This window comes from Excalfactoria chinensis, chromosome 8 (genome assembly GCF_039878825.1).
Source record: "Excalfactoria chinensis isolate bCotChi1 chromosome 8, bCotChi1.hap2, whole genome shotgun sequence".
In the NCBI taxonomy this organism is placed as follows: domain Eukaryota; kingdom Metazoa; phylum Chordata; class Aves; order Galliformes; family Phasianidae; genus Excalfactoria; species Excalfactoria chinensis.
In genome coordinates, this window is record NC_092832.1 from 8,768,918 (window position 1) to 8,796,518 (window position 27,601).

Consider the following 27,601-nt stretch of genomic DNA (forward strand, 5'->3'; position numbering starts at 1 on the left):
CAATCTCTTTATTTACATACCTAAATATGCATACTAAATCCAAAGTCAGGGAGGCAGTTTGGAAGTGCTGCCTTAAGTGAAGCAAACCAAACTGAACCTCAGAGAAATCAGTTGTGCAAAAAAGATTTAATTAAATAAGAAAATATAAAAGGCTCATCCCACCCTCTTCTCTCAAGAACTGTCATGAACTCTCCCGAATTTCTCCTTCTTCCTCAGACGAAAGAGACGAACTTCCACTATCCGAGTCCTCTGCAGATTCTCTGGCCTCTGAGGGTGCAGGACACAAAACAAACAAACAAACCATTAGTTTCAGCAGTTTCTTTTTCCAGTTCGCTCACACAGAAGCAGTGTTTTCAATATTCTTTTCCTTTTAATCAGAGTCTCCTCAAGGACAATTATTTCATAACACAGAACCATCTCAGTAAAGGATACAGCCCTGCATAGGGCTTCATTGCTGAAGGAGAAAGCAAGGTAATGTTAGGGATTCTTTTAGGTTTTAAATCTCAGTCTCTTAGTCATGCAGCTAAGTAGAATACTTATCACATACAAAACTCTTCATCTACTGAGTTCAAATTGTTCTCTTGATTTGTTTTAAATGTTGTTTTTGGGGTTGCTACATAAACGTATTACAACTGTAATGAATTATAAATCATTAGCAGTTTTGTTAGGGTTTCAGTTAAGATGAGGAACTATTGGGAAATTCTCAATGGACAATTACGATGAGGCACATATGTGCTCCTTCCTCATATTCCAGCATCCCAAAGATGGTGTCAAGCTGCATGAATCCACAAGCTAGTGGCTGGTGAGGTTAAAGCTGCACAGTAACTTGTGCTTTAGAACAGGCTGCTGCGTTCTGTTGAGATCACATCATGAAGCACTCGTTTCCCAAACTGGTCTTAAGCTGTGCTTCCTGGGAACCCTTCCTTAATGAGCACTGACTCCTGTCACCTCGCAGTGAGGTCACCAAATGCCACTGGTTGGTAGCACTCAAGCAGCACAAAAATAAACTACAGCCAAGCAGGCACGTGATTCACATGCTGCTCTCATTGATATTTTCAGCATTTGATCCAAATAGGAATTCAAAGACATTTTTGAGCATTTAATGTCAGAGGCTTCATTAGCAAACTTTACCCAAAAGGAACTGATGAAGCATAGTTACTGTCTTATTAGGATCGGTTCTACATCTGGCAAACATGGACAGTACACAGGACACAGCGTGCACCTGTACAGTCTCAATGGAATTTGTACAAGAAAATAGAAGCATTTCACCCAGAAACATCAGAGGTCACATTTTGTCTACATTAAATCTAGTGTATAATCAATTAACATCTATATGCCAGATATGTACGGAGTAATGCACAAAGATTATTTTTGCCCCTAAGTCCTGTGAAAACTTTTATAATCCCCTACTATCTTCAGCCATGACTGACCTTGTATGCTGAAATCAGAGCACCTGTATTTTTTGCTGTGAGCAAGTCAAGCATCAAAACATTGCATGAAAGAATCTGCCTCACAAAGAAGCTCGACAGACAAATCTGAACTTTGGTTTAGCCTGTATGTATAGTAAGTTTTATTTAATACAAATATAGATTGTCTGCACTCAAAAAGAACACGCTTTTTGAATCTTGATAGCATTGCCTATGAATTAAGACTGCCCAGTCTCTGCCAGCATAAAACTCTTGGCAGTTTACTCAATGTAAAATTTGAACTCTGGGTTTAAACTACCTGCAGAAACAGCAGGTAAAGCAACCAAGTTGCCGTGTTCTCCATTACTCTGTAAGGGGTCTTAACACAAAACAGGAGTATGATTATGGTGACACACTTCTACAGAAGTGGTTTTCTTGCCTACAAATAACAGCGACATAAGGCCCCCTCCCATTCTGTTGTTCTGAACATGCTTTTCCTGAAAGAATCTCAAGGACTGGAAACTTGGAAGAATTCAGTACCAGAAAATAAAGTGTTTATTTGTAATCCCTGTCTGTGCTGTATGCCTAAACACACAGCCAAGCCAGAGCAAGGACAGTGTAAAATGTTTAGCTTCCATGTATAAGATCCTAAGAAACGCTAAAGGGAAGAGGGAAAGCTTACAAATACACACAAATTATCTTTGATATTCCTGAGACCTTACTAAAATGCACAGTTTGCAACATTCTGTAGGTCACTATTTACTTCTATTCTGATTCCTTCAAAAGAACTTGTTACCACTTGACCAGAAGTATCAGGAATGTAATTGTTTTGCCGAGGCAACTTTCAAAAGTAACTGTTCTGTTGGCCTGATATAAAAGTAACATCCTCCACAAGTCAAACTCTAAGGCTTTATGAAGACAACAAAAATGGAGAAAAAGGGAAAAAAAAAAATCTTGTTCCTTTTGCCATTAGCTGTAGCATCTTCCTGTCACAATCTCCACAGCCCAACACGTGCTTGATCGTGATGGAATTTACAGAAACAGTTACCAAAACTGAATAAGAAAATTAATGTTTCCCAAAGCCCACAATAGTTGACAACATTCCCCAAATACCAGCTTTGGGGATGAGAGCTAAGTGAAGGATCCCTGCAGCAGTGGACAACCACTGTCTGCAAGATGCATCCTTGCACTGCACTGGGAGAGAGAGCTATCTGAACTTCCCAGCTATCAGCTCTCTTCCCTCAGCCTTCTGCTCTACGTTCATACAGAATCACCACGCAGCAGCAAGACCTCAAAATACAGTCACTCATTCACTACTTCTTGGTGTCTGTACCCTTACACACACAACCTCTCTGCCAGCTCTAGAAGTGATAATGGCAACCACACAGTTCAGACTGAGGTTACAAGTCAATGAGCTGTAATTCCCTCCTGACATCTAAACCTTCTGGTAGCAAGGGACCTAGACCTATAAACAATGGATAAACCAAGTCCACATGCAATCCTAAGGTGAACACTGGCAAATCAAGCTGCTCAGACAAGAATGAGAAAGAACTTAAAAACTAAAATACAAATTTCTGCTAGACCTGGACTGCCCATTAAGCTAAGTTCAAGATCAAAACTTTCCCTCAACTAAGTACTTCACAAAATAACAGTGCTTTAACCTACCCAAAAAAGCTGCTTTGCCATTACCATTTCAATGATTGTGCTATAACTGAGGATTATTTGTCCAATTTTAGGAGTTACACTGGGAAATCATCACGATTCCCTTTTCAGGAGCAGACTGACTTACAACTAATCTTCCACTGACAGCTTAACCTTTTAGAAACAACCCCACTGAAATGCTATGTACAAAATTTAGCACAAGTCTGCATTACCTTAGTGGCTAAAATTATACAAAAATGGATGAAGCACCAGTAAACAAACTTAGGACAAACACATACGATACCACTTACTGATGCAAGCCATCAACTTTAACATTTATGACAGAATATTTATAGCAGCTTTTTAATAGCAATCTCTTAGATTCCGAGGGAAATAAATACAAGACGTACAGTACATTCCTGGCATTAATAATGGGTGTATCCTTGATTATTGTTTATCCAACTAAAATATCTAAGTATAGCATAACAGGAAATAAATATATGCTTACCTTGGCCAAGAACCACCATGTCCTTCTTCAGTTTTTTCAAGACCACAAATAATGTTGGGTACTCAATTATTACTTTGTTTTTCAGATTTTCTAGGAGGCTTCTACTGGCATCCAGTTCATTGTACCTTAGAAATAACAGGAAAGTTTATTTTGGATTTTAATACTACCAAGAACGTAACGTACACTTTCTTAAAAATAAAAAATAATTTAAAAAAAGCTTTCTGGCAGTTCATAGGATTTTCAGATGTTATCATGCTCAGAAGAAATATCTTATGATTCGAATTACATATTTGGGTTTATTACCCAATCACATTCATTTTATTTTCAAACCCTTCTAGCACCTAAGTCTGAGAACAAGAGGAAAACTGAATTCAAATTGCTTTACAGGCTAAGACATTTTCAGAGTTCTTAATGAATATCTTAACCAAAATCAGATTCTAAACTGAAACTAAGACTCACTGTTCTACTTGTTTTCCCACTCAGTCACTCTTAGTATATGTTTAATACACATGTGCACTTCTCTTTTTTTCACTGCTTACTGGCTTTTGAACACTACAGGTTTCATTTATATGTTTAATATTATACCCTATGGCATTAGGAATTATCATTTAAGTATTGGAAAGACAAAATAAAAAGCATACACGGTCTACCATTAAAGCAAAGGAACACCAGAAGAGCTGGTTTTGAAGATGTAAGGCTTGCTTACCCAGAAAAGAGAGCAATGACTGCCACTGGAGCAGTCATTTCCAGCAGATGGTACAAAACCTCTGCTTGCAGCACTAGCTCTAAGAAACCCCAGCAAAGAGCTGTGCATCAATGTGTGCTACGAGAGGCACATGACTCAGCTGCACAACCCTGACCCACAAAACAGCTCCACTTCACCCTGAAGGGTGAAGCCAGTTTTAAATATCCATATTAGTAAACACGGTAAAAATTAAACCGAACACCTTCTCAGCAATTATAACCTAGAAATGTAATATTCTCTCTCATCTCTGTAAGAGGAAACCTGCACGTGGGATCTTGGGGAAAGCAAGAGCTATTTCAAAACTCTATTTACAACCTAAACCCCGTTTCTTTTACTTGATGCAACCTCAGCATCCAACAAATGCTCTGATATTGCACTACAATCTGAGTTACGCAATTCTTTCTGTAATCAGGATTATTCTATTACTATTAAGCTACTGTATCACTTAAAGCCAAAGGAAGTTCCAAACCAAAATGCACTGGGCAATAAATTTCACATAGCTGCTCTACCTTCTCTGATCATTTATCTGTTATGCAGTTGGGCTTTCTTCTGTCACTCTACCCCAAAACAAAACAAAACAAATAAAAAACAACAACAAAAAAACCTTGATCAAGAAATCTCACAGAAACCAATAATAAACAAACAAAAAAACCTGACAACACTGGATAGGTGAAGGGAATTTATCCTTCATGATTTTCAGTAATGTGTGATGAAGAACTGTAAATCAGAGGAGTCAGTAGATAAGATTACTGAAGGCCAAACAGAATTTTAGTTCTTTGGATTTCAAAGAAACGTAGTTTGAGCAGAAACTATTTCTCTCTCATATTCGACTTCAAATCATCATGAAAATATTTGGTTTCATGTCTCTCTCAACCCAAAGTAATTATGACCTGTTCTTAGTGAAACCCTTTAAAAGGGGTAACAGTCTTCTGCAGTTCTTATTGAATGAATATATCCATTACTTATGGATTAACACACATGAAAAGAAGTATATTTACTGCTTTATTTACAGTACTCTAAATGCAAAATATGGCAATACCTTCCCTTTGGCAAGAACTTCAACACATTCTTTTCTGGTTAAGCAAACATTTACCACTAAGAGGCTAAACTAATTCACATGCCACAATACACTTTCCATTATCTCATGTTTTAGACAAAACATCTTTAGTGTCCAGCTTGGCATAAGATAAAACATTTGTACTTAGAACTATTTTATGATAGTAAATTACTAAAGCATTAGATCACTAAGTCAGAGCTTTATCTTTTTTGTTCTTAAAGTATATTTTATTGGTTGACAATGACAGAGAAAAAAAATCCAAATGTTCAGTTCATAATCTGTGCTGTAAACTTTAGGGAGAATATAACAAAGAGCCTAGTGCTTCTTGTTCTCAGACTTTGTAGTTTGTTTCTATCCTACCAAGACAACAGTCTAATACACTCATTCTTTTACACACAAACATGTTAAGGTTTCCTGCTAATCCACCTGTCAGCCTCTTCCTTCACTGAGCACATTTATGATCTTGAAAGAAAAATACCTGTCACTCAATTTCAGCCAAATATAGGATGGCTCTGCTGAGCAAGACTGACTTTTCAGGTTTTCTCTGACAGACTTTATCAGAATAAAAACCTCCCCAACTTATCAAAGAAGTAAAGCATGAGCCTCTAGCCATGAGGCTGCCCTGTAATACTGCTTTTCCAGAAACCTGAACTCACCACTTCAATTTTTGCTTGTGACAAAAACTGAAAAGCGTGAATCCTCAAAAAGAAACAGAACAGCTTCTTACGAGTCACGTACCACAAGGAGCCGAACACACCAGCCCTGGTGTTAGCAAAGGGCCAAGGCCTCACCAGAGATGGGGTAGGCAAGGCTGGCACAGTGCGGTGGAGAACTTGTGTCTGACATTCTTGTTCTCACCATGTTTACCTACCTGTCCTGTACCACCAGGACTGCCCAGCCAACCCAGTATGAATCTATACCAGGCTGCAACTTGTTTCAGGCCCTTCAAGTTTAAACCTACGTGCGATGCATCACAGCCCTGAAGTATAAATTTGGAAAGAACCAAGTAATACAGAGTTTCTTTTCCTCCCTCAACTTGTGGTTACACATCCTGCAGCAGAGCATCTTTCCTATTCTGGCACTGAACACACTCTGCTGTCCCCCAATGCCTCACTCAGCTCTCCAGTTCCTGGCTCTGAGGGACTTCTCTTTACATCCTCCCTGGATCTTTGTCCCCAGTATTTACCTGCTACACACTTCCTCTGCCCCTTCCATTCACTCCCTCAGTTTCTGTGTCCTACTCCCCCCACCTAATGTACTTTCCTGAATATTTCCCTGCCTTAAGCAAGGCCTAATGCCCTTGTCACAAAATAGGAAAATGGCCTGGATTTTTTCTCCAGAAGATTCCATTTGTAAGGACCACAAAGAGACAATCTTGGCAGACAACAGCTTTTGGTTTTAGCTGGAATGAAGTAACAATAACGGCTTTTTAAAAGACAAAAATTAAACAAAAATTGCCTGCCAGCAAGCACTTTGAATGGCTACAAAAAATTCAGACAACTGAGAAAACAAGATTCAGCAATCCTACATCTGTTCCCTTAGAATCTTTAACATTTGCTCTATGCATTGCTTTGTTACCTTTACCAAATTGTTGAAGCTAACTGTGGCTCTGCACTTTTGCTGGCACCTGCAAACTTCTGCAAGGGGTAATTTTACTATCTATAGCTATTCTGCTACCTTCCAGGAACTCAAAAATTCAGCCTCCTAATCTGTCTCCCACACACAGGAATGCTATATTAGGTCACAGCATCACAACAATATCTCTCAAAGGGAGCCCTGGGCTATCACTCACTGGTGCAACTTGTCTCCACAAATTCAGACAGCAGGAAATTCCCTGCTGATCAGGTTTTCCTGAATGTCATCTACAGGAACTTTGATTTTAATAATAGAGAAAAAACTGCAATCTGGAATTAAAGATAAATTGTAACCATGTTATTTCTTTAATTTAGTCTTCTGGCTATTGGAAAGAGAGTAAAGAAGATTTTTTTTTTTAACCAGTCTAAATAATTACAAACATCAGTAAAATAGATGTTTGTATAACAGTGTTCCTAACTTTCCTGACAGAGGTATCAGCTAAAACTTTTATTCACATTTTAAACAAAGATGATTTTTCTTCCTGAGTGGAAACATCAAAATATTTCCTTTGCATAATTCAGATACAATAAATCATGTTTATCTACTTCAGGGCAAAAATCTACAATATTCTGCTAATTTATGAGAAGAAAGAGCATTCCTCCACCACTCAATGTCCCCAAGCGAAGGAGGGCAGCATTTTCTAGGTATCTGCATTTGCCTAGAAGAAAGCAAATACTGGGTACAGCTTTTAAATGCTCTCCCAAGCACTCATTGTGAAGTGCTGTAGCATAGCAAAGATAATAGCTACCAGATGGACTTTCATTCCTAAGTGGTGAATAACCTCTTTGTGTGGTTATGATTTGGTGAACATGGAAGTAGTGAAATGCACTCTTGAATTAGATATGAAAGGAAAGTTATATGGCAGAAAGTAAACATGTTGTACTGAAATAATGCAGACTTTTAATATTTAACTTTGTCACAACTCTGACATTCTAAAAATCTACAACAGTCAATTTTTGTAGTCCATATGCATGGAAAAGAAATAGAAAATTCAGCAAGAAACAGGGCAGAGTCTTTAAAAAAAAACAAAAAGAGAAACCATAAAGGATATTACTTGCTGTAATATTTCCTTTGTAACATAACTCTTAACAACAGCTGAACTATTCAGAACTATACTGAACTATACTACACAGCCCCTTTTTCAAACCAAATCACCATTATCAGCAACATCTCCATCACAGCAGAGTAACTTTTCTCTCTTTTCAGAAAAAAATGGAAAATTAAGACAAGTGGCAACCTCTTCTAACCAGCATTTGGCCCAACTGTCCTGTTGGGAAGCAACTGGAAAAGTACAGGAAGAAAAGCTGCCAGTATGCCAAGAAAGCATCTCAGACTTCATTATCTCCTCCTAACTTCACCTATATATACAGAATGCAAAAAGGCACATAGCAGAAATTGTGACACTGTTCCTTTTCATTCCTGTATTTTAACCATAGGCCATCTGTACACAAAAACCCTATTAAGACAAGCTATAACAAACCAGTCTCCTCTCTTTTCTGGGTCGTAAGAGGCCCTTATATTAGGCAAATCAAAACCCTTCTGAAAACTGAAGTATAAACAAGGAGGAAGTATTATAGAATACTCTTGTTACCAACATATATCAATATATCAGAAATTTCCTGGAAGTAAAAAAAAAAAGGAAAAAAAAAAAAAAGAAGTAATGCCTAAGAAAAGATAAGAGGGACACTAATTGTCACCCAGATTATTGGGTACAATAGTAGCTGTCCAGAAAGATTCAATGGTTTGATCATGTTCACCCTATAAAATATACAAAAGAGTTAATGGAAAGTAGAGATAAGCAACATAAAAGTATGCTGCTGTAGAAGCACAAAGACTATCCTTGTTTAAATCTCTCGAGAATGAGGCAATTGCATGAAGGAAAAAACACAGTAAAAGTTCTTCAGTGACAACCACGGAAAAATGTATCAATTGATGGCAACAACCGTAAAGCAGATAAGGCATCTGTTACAACAATTTAGTGGACAGAGCATTAAGAGAGATGTGGTTAAAGGACTCGGGATACAAAGTAATCTAAAGATTAAGTGAAGAATAAACCGTCTTGAATTTTTTAGTTAAGGGAGAAAGTACAATAAAACAAACAGGAGGAAAATATGAAGCTAACTAATGTCATTTTCTTGGATTCAGTAGAATTTAGTTCAAAGAACACAGAAACTGCGATACTGAAATTTCAAGAAAGCAAATATTTTCCCCATCTCGTAAGACATCATGACAAGAAAAAATAAAATCCAGCAGCAAGTAAGCATACTATCATTTAAGTGCATCACAGCAACTGTCCTTTACAGAAACAGAAGTTTGCCAGGGAACTGCAGATACTGCTCAAAAGCTTATGGCTTATAAATCTAAGTTGTTTATGCAGATACACTGTAAATGGGTATAATGACTAAGACAACAATGAGATAACAAACCAGCACAATGAGTCAATGACAGCCAGAAGGCCTGAAGAGAAAATGAAAATTCACGAGGTAAAGGTTATTAGAAAGAGAATGAGTTGAATACCAAAGATGAATTACTCTAGTTTCAAAAAGTGCGAAGATTTTAGTGGCATCTCTAGCATAAGCAAAAGTTGTGGGTGGTTCCCCAAAAAGGCAGGGAAATCAAGCTAAGTGACTTGTAGCATTAATAAAAAACTGGCATAATCACTGGGAAAAAGTGACTGTCACAGGCCAACTTCAATTACAGTACTTATTACACAACCTCATGAGATGATATTGTAAATAATTACAGAGGTGGGGAGTTTACCAAGGGATAACAAAGGATGCAGTGAAAAATTCTTAATAAACCAGGTTCAGAAAACGAATAGGTCAAATCTCACTTGAAAGCTTAATGGAAGTCAGCAGTGCATTAACATGATTTACAGAGATACTGGGCTGATTAGAAATAAGCCCTCATAAACTGGCAATAATTTTCTTGTTACGTTTCAGTTTGCCTAATGAACCTCTACTTCAGAAACCAGAGTTGTTACTTCTGGTATTCAAGATCCTCAAATAGCAAATTCAAAGCTTTCAAATTTCGCTCATATGAAGACTGTCTGAATATCAGTAACACTCTGGGCTAAATGGTGGATATACTTCCAGAAATCGATACTTATTAGCATGGAAATCAAAGCGCAACAAGCCTTCCATTAAGGGGTTACTAATGCTTTACAAAGAAAAGGAAAAGCTCTGAAATAAAGAAAACAAATTATTTTCTTGGCAAACAAGCAGGAAGGTCAATTCCCTCCTTGGCGGGGTCGAAACAATCAGTCCTAGCTCATTTCCGTCAGGAAGAAGAAAAAACAGAGGGATTCCCCTTTGGCAGCATCATAAGGAAATAACAAGATCTCTCCTTTCCCACTGGAGCTCAAAGAGGTTCCCCTTTACTACGCCTCTGCGAAAACACTGATGGCTAATGTGCCATTTTTCACAGTGCTGCAGCTTCCAAGTTCAGTCTATCACTTCAGCTATTCTCAAACACAAACGAATATGTATGTTTGCTTCTAAAAGTGCTTCATTCCAGCCTCCCTGTGCTGCCTGGTGATCAAAACTGAGAAACTCAGCTAGCTGCAACTCAGAGACTCACTTACCTTTTCCTTCCATGAATAGCAATTAAATAGAATCTCTAAGGCATATCTTCTGTCTACTTCTGGAAAATACTGAATAGCAACCCAAATGCATAACACTGAATTAAATCCTTCAGTACATACTACAACATGTTTCCTCCCTTCTATAACTCAATTTCAGCAACTCTCTCTTCAGGCTGAGGGGCAGCAGAGGTGTTTCCAAACTGCAGCCTTCTCTTGGTCTTCACAGCCTGTCTTCTTGCCTTTGAGTCTGCCTTACACGTGCATGCTACACAGCACACAGACTATAGTGAAAGCCATACTATCCCTATGTTGCATATTATGACCATACGCTTAAGTTCATCTCTGCTCCCCAGAAGAGATGAAGGGCTGGAGCAAACTGCAAGAACTGCTCTAGGAGCAGCCATTCCTACACGTACACTTACTTGGAGAGAGGAGAGAAAATCTGCATACACACTCGCTGAGTATGCCACTCCTATAAACCCAGTTATGATGCAGAAAAGAGGCTACTATGCAGTTTTCCTTATATTTTAGAATTTGGGGTCTGCCTACCTGCTTTGCAAGCTTGAAGGCTTTGTACATCTTTAAATCTGCCTGTGGTGCTTGCAGAACACTACTGGATGACTAGACAGGGCAAACTGCTGGGTGAAGCCAACACTAACACATTTATTGGTATCTCATCCTCCACCTCTTTACTTACTCACACATTCTTCCTCGGTAAGAGGTCTGGATCTCACTTGCTGCAACACAAACTGCAGAATTTTGGAGCTGAGACTGTGACTTCAAATAAATCTTTGTGCAACAGATGTCTCAGCCTGAGATTCTCTAGCTGGGACACTCCAAAAACCCTAATGCAATACCATTAATTATAAAACAGTTCATCCAAAATAATTCAGCGTGTGTTACAAAATACTGGATTGTTGCTTTAAAAAACAGGCACATACTGGTTCATAAAGGAATTCCTTTCAGGAAAAAAAGAAAAAAAAAAAGAAAAAAAAGAATGATTGCTCAAGATAGTAAGATGGACAAATTCTGTTTGTTCAGAATCATCCCAAAAATCTTCTCAAAGGTCAAGTAATTGTAGTCAGACATCATAAACAATTAGCTATGCATGCTACAGATTCAGATCATACATACTTTCTATAATCAGCAATGATTAGTTTTCTGCTTTCCTTTTATGTTGTGTAAGACAGGATTTGGGTTAAGAACGTAAGTAGATAGGAAGGAAAACTGACTACTTTTTACAGTAAAAGCTGCATATTCCGGAATCTCTTGCTCCTCATTGCTTTTGTCAGCAGAGAGACCAATGTTCAGAGTAAGAAGGTGCAAGTGAGAAGTGATGCTGAAATGGCTGCAGTAACAAACCTGGGAAGGCTAAAAATGACCTACAAGAAAATGGAACAAAAGTAGTTGGTAAGAAAACCACAAGTTTTATTAAAAATAAACCAAAACAAAAACCAGCATTCTGGGAAAAAGCAGCAGCAAGCAATACACAGGAGTGCTGTGTTTAAGAAACAGACTACAGACCTAAAGCTATTTCCCTTCAACAGTACGAAGTAGCCAGAGCCTGACTACAGTTGTGCAGTGAAGAATGACTATTGTAAGCTAGCTCCCTGCCTTTGAAAGGGTGGCAGAGCTGCTTTTGTGCCAGCTGCTGTGAGCCAGAGAAGAGTAATGAATTCTACTGTCAATCTTCAGCTGGCGTAGGCTAAAGCCAGCTTGGGGTCTGTTCCAACTCATGCCAAGGCCAGCAGTTCAGCCAGGGATTTGTATCCCTAATTCCTGTCTCATGTACACCACGTACTAAATAAATGGGAAGAGAAATTGTTTCTTAAGTAAGACTAAAGAGTCTTAACAAAACACCACGAAATTTTCAACACCTGCAGGAAATGCAGAGAAAAATAATGCTTGAGAAGGCCCAGCCTCAGTATGTTTGTTCTGACAGATGAATCAAGTAGCATTTTTGAAACGATTTCTAAATTTGACCAATAGTTGATCCATGTACCATGCTGGTAGCAGTAGTTTTTGTTTGTTTGTTTGTTTTTAAACAACCAAACCACGTATGAAAAGCAGAAAGCAAAATCTATAAGCTCCACTGGTTTCACATGAAGTTATTCAGAAAGTACAATGCAGAAGGAAGTGCCCTGGGAAGATCATACAAAAGAATTAACACTATCTAAGGAAAACTCTAACACTACAAATACAATCTAACAGTATTTTATGCTCATAAAATCACTGACAGAGAATCAGACACATAACAGATGTTTTTGTAAAGACAGGAAAACAAATAGTTCAATATAAATATTACATTTTAAAATATTTGTTTCCATTAATTCATATTACTCTTTGAATTCCCAGACAATAAAAGTCTGTTGGCGTACAGAGGCTAAAGCAAGAAGAACTTACTTCATCTTCCTAAATCTATTACTGTGACTACTGCGACCTACTAATGTGATCTAACCCGCAGATACTGAAAAACAATAGAGTACAAAAGAAAATTCTCTTTGAGCACAGAACTCAGTCATCCAAGGAAAGAACTCTAATTTCTGCCAGCTGATCTTGAGACAGGGAAGTGCTCCAACATTACTAACATCATCCAGGCTTCTGGGAAGCAACTGCACTGGATCAGTCGAAGCAAAATAAGCGTTCACCACCATAAAGCAATGACATTTAGTAGAGAAGAACCTCCAATACTCGTTTAGCATTTTCTTCCCTGTGGTCCACAAGAATGAAGAGGCAAACATGCCAACGTTCTCATGTTGCACCAGCCAATGTCACCACAGAAAGTAAGATGCCCCTTGATGTTGCAACTGGCACAAAAATGCTTTGGATAATTTTGGCTTTCTTAGCAGTGAAAGAAGCATGAGCTGCACCAGTACCACTGCTACAAACACCAACACTACAACTGACCTGATACACCAACATCCTGAGGTAGCTTGGCTATTTTACAACAGGAAAGCCATTCTGCACTGAGTTCCTGGAAGGATATGGTCCAGTGAAAGCAGTGGGCTTCACAAGGCTTCTAAGGCCAGACAGGCTGTTTTACAAGCACCTAAATAGTCCAGCAGTCTACCTAAAAAGACTCTCAAAATATTCTATAGTGACACATTCTGAAACAATTTGAATATACTAACAGGTAAAAAAGAATATATAAAAGTCTAATAATGACATTTAAGAAAGGACTGCTTTTTGATCCCATTAAACAAAACAAATGCGGTTAAAGACAGAACAAATGACTTCAGGAAAGATGTTACTGAATCCAGAAAGAGATCACTGAACAGTGTGTCTTAGATAAAAATATCCACAGTAAACTAAATCTGTTCTAGTTCATTCTCCCTTAAAAATAGGATGATCTTACACAATAAGGAAGAGCAAGTACCTCTCCAGCCATTAATTTAACCTATAACAAATATCAAGGATCTGTTGAATTTACAAGTTGCTTTTTTTGTTGTTGTTGTTTTGTTTTCTTTTTTTTTTGTTACACGAAGCCTAATAAGGCAAATCTCAGGAAAAGAAGAAAGTGCATTTCCCAAATCAGACTGTGTAATTTGGCAGTTGCATTTTTTCTTCCCTTAGTGGAAAAAACAATACTCTTACCGTATGAAGTCACTTTGAAGGCATCCCAAATAAAGGACTGAAGGCAGTCAGGACATTAATTTATCCTGAAGAAAGAAAAGACTACTTTATGAAAGAATGTAGACTGTAAAAACCATCCAAGAGGCAGTGGCTAAACCTTTCTTGGAATAGTTTCAACCAAGGAGAGAATGGACACCAACTAAATATTGCATAAGAGGTGATAGAGGCAAGTACCACAAATGGAAAACTAACAAACCACTCAAATGCAGATGCTTTCCAAACCAGGGTTTTAAAAAAAGAAGAGTTGTGTAACACTCGTGACTTTGAATCTTTCTTCATAAGATTCTTTATAAAGTGCAACTAAATGAGAAGACAATGAAGTGATGTGAGGGTTCTGGTGTTATTGGCTTTTAGGTGACAGGTACAGAGGAGAGGATACAATGAGTGATTATACTTTAGGTTAATCCAAACCATCATGGAGTGCTATGAACTCATACTGAAAACAATTCTTACAAGTTGGTTTTAGATTAGATAGGAGATAGAGATCAGCATAGGGAACAAGAAAGCCAAAATGTGAGCTTATCACAGATGGGAAAGTTGTCTTGCCACAACTGAAAAGCAGTTAGGGGCAAGAAAACAAGCAGCACGTTGTTTAGTTGCTATTGATAATACACAGCACTGGATTTATCCAGTTGCTTCTCAAAGTTCTGCAGAACTCCTGTGAAAAACTGGAAATATTTATATCTTTGGAGAAAGAAAAAAAAAGAAAACTCCCAAGACTTAAAGCATTCTGTGAAGGACCTTCAAAATGAAAGGACTGTTTGCAATGAAATGCAGAAAATAGCCAAAAAATGAACCGCAAACTCCTGTTTCATAAACATTCCCAGGAAATACTAAAATCCTTCTGTAAGGATACTTATCTTAAAACTAGCAGACGAGTATTTTATAACCCATAATAATCCTGCTTAGATGTTCTCTGAAACACCACTGCACTGCCTCGGTAATCCATAATCCCAACTATGAAAAATATTTTTCTCAAATGGTTCTGCTAAGCCAAAAAACAACATCCAACCAAACAGCGCACATTTTTGTTTTACAGCCTTCCCATTACCTAGAATTCATGGAGAAGTAATTTCTGGCAGGTCCAGGGGAAGTTTGGGTAACAGGCTGTTTATGTAGATTTGCATCATTAGTAGACTATACCGATCCTACTCCTCCAGCCTGCCCACGGAGTGACGAAGAGCATTTTGCCATGCTGGAACAGAGTTCAGAACTGTATGGAATGCGGTGGTAAAGGGTGAGCTAACAGAGACAATCAAGATGACACAAAGCAGCAGTCAGCAGCCACTGCTAGGAATTGAGCAGACCTGGTTCAAGCATTCCCACTGCAAATTCAGGTATTGATTTTTACCATGAGACAACGTATGCCCTAATGAATTTAACTGGGGGGAATCATAAAGTAGACAAAACCAAAGTAAATGACCTCTTAACTATAAGGCAAGTAGAGTCTAAGAGTTTAGATTCCCTCAGAGAGCCTTAGTTACAACAGCTAAGCTAGCACAAGCACACCAGAACTTGCTGGCAGAGACAAAGACTATGCCGACAAAAGATGTTTTTCTGCTGACGTGGCTGTCCTATCACTTCAAACAAATTTTGTTCTTTCCTTCAGTAGCAGAATTTCTTTTCAGCACTCTGCTTCCATGACTGGTGCACACAGCTACAGCTGGGCCTGCTCCACTGACCAGGAGGTGCATTTCTAATCCAAAAACCTTGTTATCTTCCTACAGTTCTATAATCTACAATTGCCAATTAGAGTTGCTTAAAACCAATAGAGCTGATTCTTGGAATACAGATGAAGCCCGAATGTCAGGGTATTTCATGGGCTTCTTCTAAAAAGCTTCATGAAAAAGAATCTCTCTCCACTCTCTCCATGAGCTAAGGAAGTGTTATACCCATTTATGAAGAGCAAAAAGGTTCATTAATAAAAGAAACTGATGAGCAACAGAGATTGCCCACTTTGACACTAGTTTATTTCCCAAGCCTTCTATGCAATTCACATGCCCTATTTCAAAAGATCAAGAGGTGAATTTACCTGCTATTGCAAAAACAAGTTTTTCTTCCTTTCTAAAAACCCTGAAATGTAAAAGAAACCAAACACCTATCTGAAAGGTCAAGCAAGAAGTTAACTGTTATATTATAACTGAAAAATATCCCAAAGTGTTAAAACTAAGATACTGGGGGAAAAACTAAAGAATGTGTATAAATTCCTGTATGTTAAAGATACAGACAAATACTCAGCGTCATTTTCTGAATGCTGCCATTCCAATCACACAGTAACAAGTGACATAAAGCAATAACAATCTGAATGCATTTTCAGTTTTTGCTGCATTAATTTGAGTACAAAGAAGGGAACGGAAGTTGTCCATGCTCCGGGAACCTGTCCTGAGCAGTTCTGCTAGCAAATGAACCCAAGCCTGCCAAAAACATTTTAAAATTAGAAATTGTTCTGGTTTCCCAGCATAAAGTTCTAGAAAGTCTTCTTTGCTTTGTTGCACCACTGTATACAACCTGAATGAAGTGCCTGTGCTGAATGCATGGAAAATACAGTAAAGAGAAAAAACAGAAATCTGCACCCATCCAGGTCCTTCCACACTGACCTTACCAGGGAAGTTCACAATACCAGCATTTTTCATTTCCCTTCTAAGAACACACAATTTGCTATTCTTAAAGGAAATGAAAATCAGCAGAGACATTCCACTCAAAACAACAGGTTTATAGGTGAGAACTCTGATGGCAGATGTTACAAACTGTTTCAAATAGTGATTTCTAAGAGGGAAAAAAACTAAAACCATGAGTTTATATTCTTGTGGCTTGAGTGATCACGTACGTTATTCTCATCTGAATAATACTTACTGGGAAAAGAAATGTGGCATAAACAAGGAGTTCAGTTACAACTATATCTTTTTTTTTCTCCTTAGAAATAATATATTTAGGGAAACATGCTATTTCCACTTGTTACATTTGAAGAAAAGAACGTACATTAAAAACCCTAACTAGGAATCACTGGTCAACCGCACTAAGCTACATTATAGCTGGTACACATCCTTTTCAGTAACAATGACAACAGTGTGGAATGTTCAAAATGGCATTTATACCATCAGAAATGATTTACTTAACGTTTATTTTTGAAATTCAAGATTATTGCCTGTTCAGGAAACAAAGAAAGCAATCCTTCACAGGTCAGAATTCTGGGAACCACACCCAGCAATATTGTAGCATGAAGAGTGGTGAGCCAGTAACTGAGAAAAATGTGTTACTTCAGATGCTGCCACTGGATGCTGATGAGCAAGTCATTTTTGCTGCAATACTTCAAAAAGACAGCTATCCCACTCACTCTCCTAAGGGGTTAAAATGTTCACAGAGGTGCTCAAAGAAGGGAATGGACGTCCACACTTCTGCTGGTTAACAGCTGAGTACTTTGCTGCTTAATATTCATCTAGAAGTCAGCTGAGTCACTTGCATGGATGGCTGCTGAAGCAGCTCAGATACAGACACACTTGCCATTCCACCAATCTAGCTGCAAGTGCCACAGTTCTTAAACTATACAAGTTAGTGGAATTTACAAATCACAATATTTAAGCAGATAATTCAGTGCTGACATACAAACAGACAAAGAAATAAGATCCTTGCTGCATCATTTTTAAGGTGGCTGGTAATTACACACAGAAGTTAATAAAGTTAATACACGGAATTGGGCTATTTCTCCACCATGTTTTAAAGTTTAAGAAATGTGTTCTTTCTTTCTGCTGCATTTAATTAATATGCACATAAACCAAAGAGCCGCCTTACCTGGTGGAGTTTTGCTTCCTGTTCTCTATTTTCATTAAAATTTGTACATCTGACTGAGGAGACATTGTATATATCTTTAATCTGAAAAAAACAATATGCAACAGAAATGAAGAAACTTTGATGTACATCAGACTCATCCTCCTATCATCTGTAAAAGATGAAAATCTCTTACAAGTAAACAAGCAAAAGCATTTATTTTTCCATCAAAAAAGTGCATTTTCCACATGTAAAATACCTTCTAAAAATTAGGGCTGTAATTATTGGTATGTTTTTCTAACTCCTCCAAACAAAAGGATCACTGTCACCCCCACTGGGCTGAATTACACTACGTTTCTTAGAATGAGAGTTGCTTTACTTGATCTCTATGTTATAAATCTTTGTTATCTTCACCTGGTTTAAATGTGGGGGCTATATTCCAGGATTACTTGGTTGGTGAAATTTGGGATGGTTTTCATCGCAGCAACTAAAGCTGTACAGCTGACAGAGACCTCAGCCATCCATGTTTGAAGTGCAGTGAGGCTAACCAATCTGTTCAGAACCACTCCCACCTTTTATTAACAAAAATATATGGACAAGGCAGAAAACAACTCGATACGCACCTTTGGCAAACGACAGGATCTGACTCCACTGGATCAATGTAGGGCTTAAGGATATCAGTGAGCGTTTTATCCTCTGGCACCCTTTCCCCAAAGATAAAAATCAAATACGTAAGACATGGTTCATCACGCACACAGAACTCTATTATCTGAGTCATTTAGAGAGAGCTGTACGTTTGCACGCTACTGTGGTACACCTGAATACTTCATGGGCGGATTGTAAATGTGGATCAATACAGCCCAGGTAACTGACAATTCTGTATCAATTTCAACACTAAGACTTCATTGGCATCTGCAAGGAGTAAACAGATGAGTATCTCCAGATCAAAACCCCGCAGCATAACATGTTGTCTGTACAGACCTAGAAGTAGATACTGGCATATTTCATATCTACCTCTAGACTAGGAAAAAAGGAGAGAAACGTTTGTCAATAAAAGCTGAATTTTTGGCTTTTACAAAATGCACTTGCAGGCTTTCCTACAAAGTAAACAATGAAAACATTTCATTGTATGTGCAGGTCAGCTCCAGCACACAGGCTAAGAAGGAATGGAAACCTTGCTGCACTTCTGCCCCATGAGAGCAGAACAGATTAACTGAAGGGATATTGCCACTGTAAACAAACAAGCTGCTTGTTTACTGCCAGGAAGGAGTAACAGACAAATATTTCCTTTGATTTGACAACCTCCCAAGACTTCAAAGAAGAAAGTACTGCACAACTTTAAATACCTTTCAAATTTGAATGCCCTTCTAGTTAAGACACAAGTTTTCAAGTTTACCTCATATGACAAAACAGTTAAGAATGGATCAAAATATTTTCCATTTGAATTCCAACAGAGTAATTTCTAAAAATCCATTTTTCAAACTCTACCTTTTTAAAGTGTATTCAGCATGACAGTGAGGAAATACAAGCTTCAAATGCCAGTAGAACTTCTGCTCCCTGAAAAGAAAAAGAAATGCAGATTCTTAATGCCTCACTAGTTAGCTGGTAACTACTACTTGTCTTCCCACAGCACAACCTAAATACAAGAGATGTTGGGGCAGGGAGGGAAGCTGCCTTCCAGTAGAACAGTGAAAACAGACACTGGAAAGAATAAATGTAGTACAGAACTAGCAGGAAGCTTCTCTAAGAGACAAAACTTGGATGTTACATTCCATTCTCCAGTTCGCTTGTTGGCAAACCATCCTGCCTTCTTCTGGAAACTTCTGGAGCATGGTTTCAGTGCAGTATGGCATCAGGAAAGGTAGAGCTGCCTACAGGGTGTCACTCTAGATCAGGAATCTGCTGAAGGCAACAGTGACTTCAAGCAAAGCATTTTTCCTTTTATTGCTTTAAATTCTCCCGTCCTGTTCAATGAGTGTAAAAACCTTTTTCTAAGCGAAATCTCATAAGAAAAAGAACAGTCTGAAAGGCAGGTTCATGGCTCTCCCCTCTGGTTTAGAATTTCACATTTGTAACAAACATTAAAGATTCAGAAAGCAGATGCCAGGTATCTATCTGAAGCACAGGAACTTCAACTGGTACTTTTAAATTTTCTGTTACTTTTACTACTTAAGACTCATGAATCCTTATATCTAAGATAATCAGCAACAGTTATGCAAAGATTCTGGTACTGCTACAATTAAAAATAAACACACTGTTGCTCAAACACGCTGTTTAATTTGCTTATCAGGCAGATGGAACTATCCAGCAGGATCTAACTGCCTGCAGAGACAAGCATACATGCAATCAAGTGAAAAAGTAGTAAACAAGTTAGTTGCTAAGCTCAATTAACTATCATATCAATTTTTCAATGCAGGCACTTTATAAAGCATACTTACCAAATCCATAATTATTGATTTAAGTTACGCCTAGGGGAAAGCTAAGCTTTACAGCTGAGCTACACTTCTCATAGTCTAAGTACAATCACAGGTATTATCTTTTATCTTCACCCCCCCAACAAAAAAGATGCAAGAACCCTCCAAGGAGCTAACAATTAATATATTAGAATAAACTGAACTACAGGTGGTTAAGGTCCACAAAGCAACACGTGACTCAGTAGAGCTGTATGTGCCTCGTGATTTTTGCCCTGTATCTGCTCATGCTTGTTAAAACTGAGAATGAAGGATCCCTCCTTAAATGAAGAGGTCAAGTTACAGCAGATCAGGTCTGAAGCAGGTAAGAAAATGGTACAACCAGAGGTGGACAGTAAGTGACAAAACATTATTAATTACACTGCACACACAATATGAAGCTGACAACTCGCCTTGCAGATTTTTACGCTACTTTATGCATTGCTATGACACGATCTTAAATTACTGAACTGAAAAAGAAACAACTCAAAGTCAGCAAGTATTCTCGAATTTTGAAAGGTTTTTGCAAGTTGAGTGAAACAAATTTTTCCAATTCCTCATCTTAACAACTGAAAGAAGCATCTGATGAGGCTTTTATAAACACACTATCTACTAACCTGAGCCTTTCTAGCATTTTTTCCATGTAATTCACCACTGATTTGTTTCATCAGACCATACACACCTATCTGAAGTGATCAACACGTATTGTGACATGGACTCTCTTTCTGTCAAACCTCTAAAGAGAGATCTTCAAAGTAAGGTACTGTCAGATACTTCTCCCCTGAAGCAGAAACAGCAAGGCATGACAATGATGACAGAAGCACGTATGCGGTCTGAAGGGCCATTTCTTCTAACAGACACTCCAGTGAGAAATGTTCCAGAAATACTTCTAGCTATCTGCTACCTGTTAGGATTACTCTGTGTCCACAGAAACTGTGGTCACACAGCACATTCTGATTTCACATGCAAGACCAGTTCGCTGTGGGCTCACTGAGGCAGACTCAGTTCATCACTGCAGCTGTATAATCAGCTTAAGAGGGATCTTTTCAGACTCTCACCCACCCTCCCCCTTCCAGGCACAATCTAGTCTATGGATTAGTGAACAGAAAGAGCTGGGATCAGGAAGATTGAACGTGAAATTTAAAAATATCAGAAAGTTCCACCTTGGAAAAACAGAAACGCTGATATTTTTCAGCATGCTAAAAGCTAAACCAAGGTGAATTCATCTCTCTGCAAAATATGCTTGCCTAACAGTAAATGGCAAGCAGAAAGAGGGAAAAGCTGGGTAGAAGAAGGCAAGAAAGAAAGAAGCTTAGAACTGGAATAGCCTCACACACTTTGCTGTCAAGCAAAGTATAGAAAAGCAATAATACTTTTGCACAAGTTTCCATAAGCAGAAAAAAATGGTAACAACCTCCTGGATGCCCATTATTAAAGGGAAGCATCCTTCACCATCACTGACTCCTGCCCAATAAAGAACTTGATGTCAACTCTAGATGCTATCAAAGCTGCTTCACAACAAGTTCAGATTTATGTTAGATATCCTGGCTCCAAATCTCACTGACTTCATTTTCCATTATGGCTCACTGGGGTAGTATTTCCTTCAAATGTAACTGACATGTACTATGTTCATTGTCTAAATGAAAAATGCTTAATTGAGTAAGTCATCCTGAGTTGAGAAACAGCTCACGCTGCTTGAAGCATTCCACGCCACTCGGCTGCCATGGGACGTCAATCCACAGTTTGCTTGAATACCAAAACCCTGACTATAAAGTTATCAAACAGCACAGATCTGGATGAGGCACAGCACATCCTTGATGTCAGTAAAAACAGTATCGCAGCCCATCCCTGCATTGCTTGGCTTCACAGCCTATTTTGGCTACTTCAGAAGCACAGAAACTGATCAGAGAGAAAAAGAGAAGCTAAGGACCTCATCCCCTGCATTAGATGTAGCTGCAAATGGTGTCTAGAGCTGCACAGGTTGTTCTGCCATTACTGTTCTACACTAGAGTAACTCTTTCCCTTCCACTTTTCCTAAAACTTCCAAATAATTACTTTCTGTAATCAATATAATTTTTCCTCTTTGCTTTTTCTTTTTTTTTCCAAAGACCAACACGTAAGTGATTTTTACATTCATGACAGCTGAAACAGGTTTTTATTGCTAGTACTATAAAGACAGCACTGATAAACATAACTGTTACCTCCATCTAGCTCTTGGCACAGCTAGAAAGATTTTCTTCACTGGTTCTACAGTTAATGCAGTACCCTGGAAGACATTTAAAGTACTTTGGGTGTATGCAGTATAGATGCTGGCAATTAAAGGGCAGGATCCTAGACGGATCCTAGATCTACAGAAGATTTTGGGATCTGGAGACCTGACGTACGTGCCTTAGTGGATTTTAAAAAGTGCTTTTGAACTGATATAAGAGATGAAAAGGAAACAGTGACCTTATCCTTAAACTATCCTCAAATTTCACAATACTCAGTACTCTCACCACATGCATTGAGGTTTAATTGAAACATGTGGTACTCTGTATCTACTCCTTTGGATAATGTCACCTTTCACAACTTACTTAAGCAATGAAGACTTAGTCCAAGTAAATGACTAGATTCTCTTGTGGAATCCAAACAAACATTAACAGAAGATATCATACAGAAGCGCAATGGTTTCCTTCTCCCCCTCCTACCAACTTACACATTCCGTGCCAAAATGAGTTCTGCTGTGCTTTGAACAACAGCACGCTAAAAGGGATGTCTCCATTTTGCTGGAGCTTCGTTAAGCTGATTCCTGGATTTGATGTATAAACAATAAATATTTCTACTGCAACACTTCTACTGAAAGTTCAAGTGTTTCCTAGTTACAGTAAACAAGACAATGAATGAAAAAGATGAAGAATAATTCCACTGCAACACGTGGTCTTCTGTCAAGGGACCTCCCAGCAGAAAGAGATGTCACTGACCATGTGTGCAATAAGCAAACACCATGGTCTTGAGCTGAGAGCCCTGTGTAAACCAGAGGAAGACTCCTAAAAAGCCAAACTGTAATTATCTTTAACAAATAAAACCACTGTCCACTTCTATAAACAAACAAAATGACCATCAGATCCACTATGAAAAGTAAACAACTAAAAAAAAATCTCATCTACAGAACTCAGTAACTACTCATTTTCACATGGGGATGGTCTGAAAAACTACCGACAGACTGAAATGCACCAAAGTCATGCTCTCTGCTCACTTCAGATCAGCACTTCTTTGCTTGAGAGGTCACTTCTGCAGGTTCTTGAAAGCAAGCAGAACTATGCACCAAGTGATAGCCGAATTGAAGTTTAACAGCTCCAGCACAGCAACATGATCCCCAAAACCATCCCATATAACTCCTTGGAAAATTCTTAACATGAGCAACACTTGATAAAATTCATTCTAATTATCCTTACCTAGTTCAAGACTAAAGGACCAACCTTTTAGGGTTTTCACATGTACCTCAGAGTAGTTTCCACAGCACTGATGATCATTGAACTGCCACTAATCTCAAGGCTCCATACTACATTTTATTCACATCTGTAAGATGTCCCAAGCCATACGCAAGCCAAATAAGACTTCACAAACTGGACTCAAACTCAATTTGCTAAAGAACCTCTATTATCTGCATTCTTTGAGATTACAAGTTAGTCTTATTCACATGTTACCTGGCACTGGCACATATGCTTTCATAACTCTGAATTTCGCAAACCAACGAATGGAAGCTAGGAAATGAAGAGTGGCTAACACATCTGAACAACCACAGACTTGCCCTGCAGAGCTGGCAGGGAATGACACCAGAACACATCTTGTACCTTCTCATTTCAGATGGCTCTCCTCCCTGTCTCAAACAGCCCAGCAGCTTGGCTCACATAGAGAGTACAAAGGAGACATCTGAGCAGGCACAAAGATTTCCACACACCTATGTGGAGCTGCCTCCAATCTCCATGCCCTGTAGCAACCTTTCCACAAATCCTGGCTGACACACAGCATGAGTGTGGGCTCAGGTCTACAGAACATAGATGCTGGCAACTACCAGGTATTAACCTCATAGAGAGCAACTACTAGCAGAGCTTTCCCAATTTGACTGTAGTTATGCGTCCTATCTCTAAGTCACAAGGGACAGCTGTTAAATGTCTGATAGATGCTTTCTGTTTCAATCACACCTTGGGCTATATTTCTCAGTCACCCACATACGGATTAGGCATAACATACCTACTAAAAAAAATAAATAGCTCTTAACCTATATCACTGAATTCAAGACATTTGTGCCCACTGCTACAGGAATAACAGAAGTAGTAGAAGAGAAGAAAAACCACTCCTGTACTGATCCCAGTGCATATCCTGTACCCTTGGAAAGCATTTGCAGATGGTTCCTTCCTACCCTTTTAAGAGTAGAGGACAACATAGTGTTCCTCTGCCTCAGAACAGAAGAGATGATAGATAGGAACAAATGACCGGGGGCTGCCAAGAAGCTTGGGTTGTTGTCTGTCCAAGAGGGACACCTGGTGGCTGGTCCCCAATGGGGCACCCCCCCTATCTATAGGTCACTGTTTTTAAGTCACAGAACAAGGAGAAAATTGCATAGGAAAAGCAGAACTTGCCACCAAAACTAAGAATGCAAAAAAACCCAAGATCATCTGGATCTGGCATATCTAATTACTAAGAGAAGCAAAGATGGCACTTGTCTGGGTATCAGAGAAAACTCAGAAGAGTGGATAAAGGAAAGAACACCTGAAGCCTGTCCTGATCCTTTTCCCTGCAGAAACTCCAGCATACACCAATCCTACAACGTCTGCAACAGAGGTAAATGGATGAGGAGTGACCCATCTCCTACCCCAAGGCAGCTGTTTTCAGGGACAGGAATCTTTCGTAACCATTCCATATTACTCTTCTGTCGACAACCTTTAAATATAAGTTCTCCTCTAACAACAACGCCCTGAAAAAGCCTTCACTGACATTTAACAGATGAGATACACAACAGCACTGATTCCTCCTTCTCCTCACGTTGGTAGTTTTCAAAATAAAGCCTGAATTGCACAAGTTATTAAACTGAACACAAACAGCCTAAAAAACACAAAATGCAGCAGGAAACACTAAATCTAAATAGTTATTGTAGGAAAGTTGTGCATCTAATAGATTCTGAAAGTGAGCATGCTGGTGAATTTACATTCGCACCATTATGTGTTCAGCAAAAGCAAAACATCATTGCCTGGCAGCCAGCTGGGGACTCACTTCTTATTAAAGATGGTTGAATTTTCTCTTCTTTTGGTGAATCCAATGGGCAATGTCTTCAGATTGATATTATGCCTTCGAGCTCTGTTTCTCAAGTAACTGATCTACCAAAAATAAAAAAATATACATACATGTTTTAGTCTGAACAACATTATTTGAATTATAGGAAAACTACAGAAAGAACAGCCGTGTATGGGATATTTTAAGAATACGCATGATGCCAGCAATTTATTCTTCCATGCAATTGGATGTAGCCATCAATATTACTATTGCATAAGCCCTGAGACCTCTCCAAAATCTGGGGTTGTTCACACCTACACAGTGGAGACCCCAGTCCTGAAACTCAGCCTGGGAGCACCTCAGTAGGAATTCTAAGGCAGCAAACCCATGCCCAGCAGTCACAACTGCTCACGTGAAACGTACGAATTTATTTGTTGTCGGCCGATGCACAGCCAGATCTCGAGCAGCAGCATCAGCTGCTCTTCCCACATCTTCCAGGAACCGATAATCTGGAGGGGAAAAAAAAACAACACAGAACAGAAAAAAAAACTGTAGTGTCAACTATTAGAAATGATGAGTTCTGAAAAGTACTTGGAACGTTCTTACCGCTCAGAAGGTTCAAGTCAGTAAATTCAGTCACAGAAACAAATGCAGTTTTGTCCCTGACTCCACTACAGCTCAGGGCAAGCTTGTGTTTCTTCACACACAACAGGCTGAAAGGACAAAAACACATCAGTGTCACATCTAACGGGACAGCAGGCAGAATGCAGACAAATTAATTCAGGTAACAGCTACCTGCACGAGTATTTCATGCATCGTGGGCACCGGTACTTGGCCTCCTCTTCGCCACACGTCTCACATCTGAAAGAAGCAGAAAGCAGCTCTTGTGGAAGGGGCGGCCATGCCGGGCAGGGCACCAGCTGCACGTGGCAATGGCCTGCACAGGGAAAGCCCCACTGCTGTGTCAGCCCAGCCTACCCACATGGCACTGTGGGAACATCTCCCCAGGGCCCAGCCTATGTTAAAACTCGCTGTAGAGATGCTCTGGGGAACGCAAAGCCAGGCCAGCTGCGGAGCTGGACACACAGTAAGGCTGCGTTGGTGCGTTGTCTGCAGCCAGCTCCACCCTCCAGCACAGCCACAGCTTCTCTGCAGTTAACACTTTCCACACAGTGCATTGTTATTTCTCTCGTGGTCTGAGATCCCCATTGCCACCGAACGCCACATCCTATGCCCACCACGGGACAGAAACACCATGAGAGAGTTCGGCCAGCGCCAAAGCCCACGAGCCGAGACCCCGCAGACACGAAGCAGCCCCGACAGCCATCAGCTCTCCGCCCCGCCCCGCACTTCCGCAGCCGCCTCGGAGGTGTTGCGCGGCAGCGCCCCCTGCCGGCGGGGCGAAGCACTGCGCCGCACGGACTGAGCGCCACGGGACAGCTCTCCGCACACCGCGAAATAAACCAGAAACGGCTCCGCCTCTTTGCTGCACACCCGCGCCGCGCAAGGGATGGCTGACGCCGCTCCCGGAGACCATCACTTCCCCCAGACCCATCCCGCACACGGGCGAAACGAGCCGCCCCACGCGGCCGAGGAGCGCGGGCCGCAGCCTCTCATTTCGGCGGCCCCTCTTTCCGCGGATCCCGGTGGGGCGCTCCCCGGACCGGGCCGTGACCCGCGGAGCGCCCTGCGGGCCGCGATCCCACACCCTGCCCGCGCCCGCACCTCTGCAGGGCCATCTTCCGCCCGCCGACCGCACTCTGCGGGCTCTCGCCGCCCTGCCCCGCCATGGCTGCGCCGCACCGCCCCCACGCGCTGCCCGACGCGGCCCGGTCGGGGCGGGCCCGGCCGCGGCGTTTCCTGGGCGGCGGCGCCCCCTGGCGGCTTACAGCGCTGCCTCCTGCTTGCGGAGCCCGGCGCCCTCC

At 39.9% G+C, this 27,601-nt stretch overlaps 1 protein-coding gene across 1 annotated transcript; it reads right to left on the minus strand.

Annotated features, from left to right (window-relative positions):
- Positions 1-107: 107 nt before the first annotated feature.
- Positions 108-27,519, minus strand: ZNHIT6 (zinc finger HIT-type containing 6). The gene is made up of 10 exons (XM_072343331.1): positions 27,402-27,519; positions 26,472-26,537; positions 26,283-26,389; positions 26,100-26,185; positions 25,677-25,780; positions 19,462-19,530; positions 18,597-18,677; positions 17,998-18,078; positions 3,556-3,680; positions 108-267 (listed from the first exon to the last, which is right to left on the minus strand). Exons 1-10 carry the CDS (start codon positions 27,464-27,466, stop codon positions 182-184), a joined length of 870 nt encoding a protein of 289 aa, XP_072199432.1. The 5' UTR covers positions 27,467-27,519; the 3' UTR covers positions 108-181.
- Positions 27,520-27,601: the final 82 nt, after the last annotated feature.